The following is a 4,196-nucleotide window of genomic DNA, read 5'->3' on the forward strand; positions in this document are numbered from 1 at the left end:
GAAAATAAAACTAAAAACTGATTTTCAAACCTTGAGGACCATGGCTTTCATACAATTTCTTTAATCAATATTCAGTGCCATACAAACAATGTCCAATTGTTTTTCGCATTTTAAGTATTGCTTAATTGATTCATAAAAGGGAGTGATATTATCTCATTGCAAATGGTTAGCGGGATTCATAATACAAGACGATTAATCAGTAAAGTTGATTTTTCACCTCACTGATTACCCCAATTGTTGTTCTTACGAAAATGCACTGCATTTGTTGTACCCTAACTAATGACAAAAAGTACACAGTTTTGCCACAGTTTAAGCTTCAGTACTTTTTACTCTGGATTTTTCAACATTAATTTCTTTTTTATCATCTGTGTTCCAAGAGGCTGAGAAAGAGACGCCCCCTTGAACAGAGAAAGGGGGTAAAAAGTCATAGTATAAATGATTTGTACCTTATTCAGTGAAACAGACATCTTTCAGGATATTTCATATCTTACCACCATACTTTGAGTCCAGATTAATATGGCGACTTCATCCAAGTTCTGTGAAAGTTAAAATTCTAAAAAAAAAAAAATAAATAAAAATAAAAAATCTTACGAACCAGAGAAGTTAAAGTACAGAGGGAATCAAGAAAAGTACTAATGAAATAGATTTATCATCCAATCTTTACAGTGTATAGATACGTAATATATATATCACGAAGTCTTGAGGTAAAACAAATTCACGTATGCACTGTAAAATACAATCAAAATTACAAGTGTTGTTTTCCTGGATACATAAATCTCACTCACGCTGGCGATAAGGAAGTTCTAAAAAATTTGTTCATCCCACCTTTGAAGATGTAACTTTCCTTGTCGGGCCAGTAACGTTACTGACAGGAAGACCGTTAACGAATCTTGCTATCTCTGGCGTCTGGTCAGTCAGACATTTTGAATCAGCAATGTACCACTTGTCTATATCATAGACTTTGCTAGACGTGTCTTCATGAAGTCGCGCGCACAGGTCACACCATGGCTTTGCTAACATGCTCCATTCTGATGGAAATTTGTGATACGCTTTCCATCTGGAAAGAATGCCAAAAGAGGAAAAATCAAATTAAATGTCATCCTTCCTAAACCTTTTTTCGGTCTCTGAACAAAGTACCGAAAGTCCATTCGTGATTTCAAGGTGTTACTCGGCAGTCACAAAGTTTTCGATGAAAGCTATCTTTTAGTTCAATGCTATATCCTTTTTTCTTATCCATTCTGAATGCGAAATAATGATAATAAGTCGCTTCCTACTTTAAGACTATAAATTCTATTTTATACAAATGGTTTTGCTAGCAAGCGACCTGCGTCATCCTCTAGTAATTAACAGAATCTGCAAGGTTTTTGAATATGAGATATTATGTCTTTGTAATATTTCGTCTTAACACAGTTGTCTGTGTCAGCAGTACGTCCTTAAAACAAAGACCTATAAAGTCCTCAGTACGTAAATCATCACTAAAATTAGAAGAAACCTTCTGGTATCTCCTTCGATACTCCATTTACCTTTCTCCAAGCTCTCCATTTTTACCTATTAAACCAGCTTTTCTTTCCTACTCGTTAGCTTAACTTTTCCTGCTTCTGCTGTCTGAAAGCCCACGTAAATAACGCGAAATGCTCATGCTGATATGAAACTAATTTTAAAACTACAAATATCTAGTTAAAAACAGAAATAACTCTACGAGTATATTATTTCACTAAAAATAGTGAATATCATGTGCAATGCATTGCAAATTTTTCTCACAACTGTTATTTTTCCCTTACATTTACCTAAGTTGGAACAGAATTAAATACTTTCAGGGAAGATAATGTCAACTTAAAAGCAAAGGTTCAAATACAGAATGAAGCTGAAGATGTATTACATCAAATATTCTTAAAAATTCTTCAGAATTTTATTCTTTATGGCTTTCGGGGAATCTGGTTAACGTTTTATCTTCATGTTTTAGTTACACAAGTCTGGGGGATACAAGCATCGCTATCAAGCACAAGCAGATTGAAGTCTCATTGTCAGTATCTCATGTCTCTTACTTCCTTTTTTAAAACCATACATCGCTCCCAAACTTTCACTGACTATATAATTCTTAAAATTCATCATTTTAGTCACCATTTAGCCAAAGGGAGAGGCTAATCTAGACTATTCATGATTCCTAAAGACGTCTAAATTTTCAAACTTTTACATGAACGCTTCAAATTCCCGCACCAGGCTCATGAACATTTTCCTGACTTGACTTTTTCTTTTATTTCCTTGCCAGTCACCATAAGCTTTATTTTGGATACGCCGATTTTCATTCTACTGCTTTCCATTCCTATCTATATAACCATTTAAATATTGTCACAACCGCTTCTTTAAATTCTGCTGCCAACACTAAGTCATCTGCTAGTAGCATATCCTAAAGGCTATCTCTTCAGCAATCCCGCTGATGGCTTAGGGCTGACCTTTCATGGACCATAACATTCATCCTAAATCCTGATACACTTACCACAGTCTTCACTTTCTTTTTGGGTACCCTCTGCCATCCTAATACCCATCATGGGGTTGCCGTAGTACTCTGTAAATTGCTTTTTTTTTAAAGATCTCTCTGCTTGTTACATTTTCTGCAGATGTCTCATTATAAAGACTTTCTGTTGTTGAAATCCTGTGCAGGAAGTCAAACTGAACACCATCAATCTTATTATTTTTTTCGGTCTTCCCTTCTGTACCTACTGTACTGCAGTATTTTCGTAGCATCTTAAAAGGGATTTTTTATGGGTTATGTTTCCTACTGGCTCCTTTATCATGACAAAAAATTCATGTTCACATTCATGTCTTCAAAAATACTAGCAATTGTGCAAACAATAGCAACAGGACAATAAAAACCCAGTAGCAAATGGCAGTGAAAGAAAGGATTTTGATGGAATGCCATATACTGGAACCTCTTCCATAAAGAAATTAGTTTTAATTGACTTTTTGATTAACTATATTCCCTCTAAGGTGGTTTACAGTAAATCATATCAACTTTAAAACAAAAAAAAAATATTTGCTTACGAAACCTAAAGTTTTACCAGCCCAAATAATAATGTTCTAAGTATGCTTTCCATCTACTCATGATTTAAAATTTTACAAAAAGCTCACTCAAATTATTCATAAACATCTTTGCTATTGAAGATAATTTAATTCCTAAGAACCTACTCACCATCTGTTCACTTCTTAAAACCAAACCAAAGAGCAATTATCCTTATATGCCCTCTGATGTCATTTATAAGTACACTGCCATCAATGTCAAACAGGGACCTATGTGGGATCCACCAGTAGGTGCCTATCGATTCTAATCGTGGTGTAAGTTTTCGTAATGGTGGCAGATTTTCAAACCCAGAGGATCCGAATAATCATTCTGGAATTTGTAAAACGCATATTGACAATAAAGAATTGTATTACAGGCCACACAACGAACCTCGAGACCTTCCTATTCTGGAATCTCAATTTATCAAGCAGCTTCTTCCGTAATTAAACTCACTGACATCGTCCTACTTTCTGTATCTGTCCTGACTTGTGCCGCTTTTGTTTTAGTTTTCTTTTTGTTTCACGTTGTTACCCCTCGAGCACGGTCCTTAATCGTGTAGGCTACTGTTCTATTGCTCCGTTTACTGCTTTGTTTAATTCTACTTTACTGTATTTTCTGTAACTTATAATTTCTAATATAATGTAAAAATATTTTTTTCTTTTATCCTGTTTTTATTAGTCTATACTGAATTTTATGTATTATTTTTAACGACACTGATGGTGAAATTATGTGACAACTATGAAACGATGGAAAAAAGGACAACTTGTATATTTGTGTTACCTCCTCCCCTCGTATTGGTTTTAAATACGGTTTGACTCCTGACTCTTTACGCTGAAATATTATACACCACACACACACACACATACACACCCATATATATATATATATATATATATATATATGACTATTTATCACATCACCGTGATTCATATACAATCAGAAAGCTACAAACGTCCTTTAATATCAATTCACTCTACCTCAGAAGTAATATATTTTCATATATGTTGCCGAAGGGAATTTTTAGGTGATAATAAGTCCACCGTCCGTGGGATCGAACCAGCGCGACGGACGGGAATCAGGACTCAGTGACACACTAACCAGTCGGCCACTGGCCGACTGGTTAGTGTGTCACTGTAGT

The 4,196-nt window shown here is 34.9% G+C and overlaps 1 protein-coding gene across 2 annotated transcripts in view; it reads right to left on the bottom strand.

Annotated features, from left to right (window-relative positions):
* Positions 1-633: 633 nt before the first annotated feature.
* Positions 634-4,196, bottom strand: part of LOC136834434 (alpha-(1,3)-fucosyltransferase C-like) — a 56,661-nt gene continuing 53,098 nt past the window's right edge. For both annotated transcript variants that reach the window (XM_067097035.1, XM_067097034.1), the window contains exon 10: positions 634-1,057. In XM_067097035.1, coding sequence (XP_066953136.1) covers positions 817-1,057 — 241 coding nt within the window. In that variant the 3' untranslated portion in view covers positions 634-816. The remainder of the gene's footprint in view (positions 1,058-4,196) is intronic.

This window comes from Macrobrachium rosenbergii, chromosome 53 (assembly GCF_040412425.1).
Source record: "Macrobrachium rosenbergii isolate ZJJX-2024 chromosome 53, ASM4041242v1, whole genome shotgun sequence".
NCBI lineage: Eukaryota > Metazoa > Arthropoda > Malacostraca > Decapoda > Palaemonidae > Macrobrachium > Macrobrachium rosenbergii.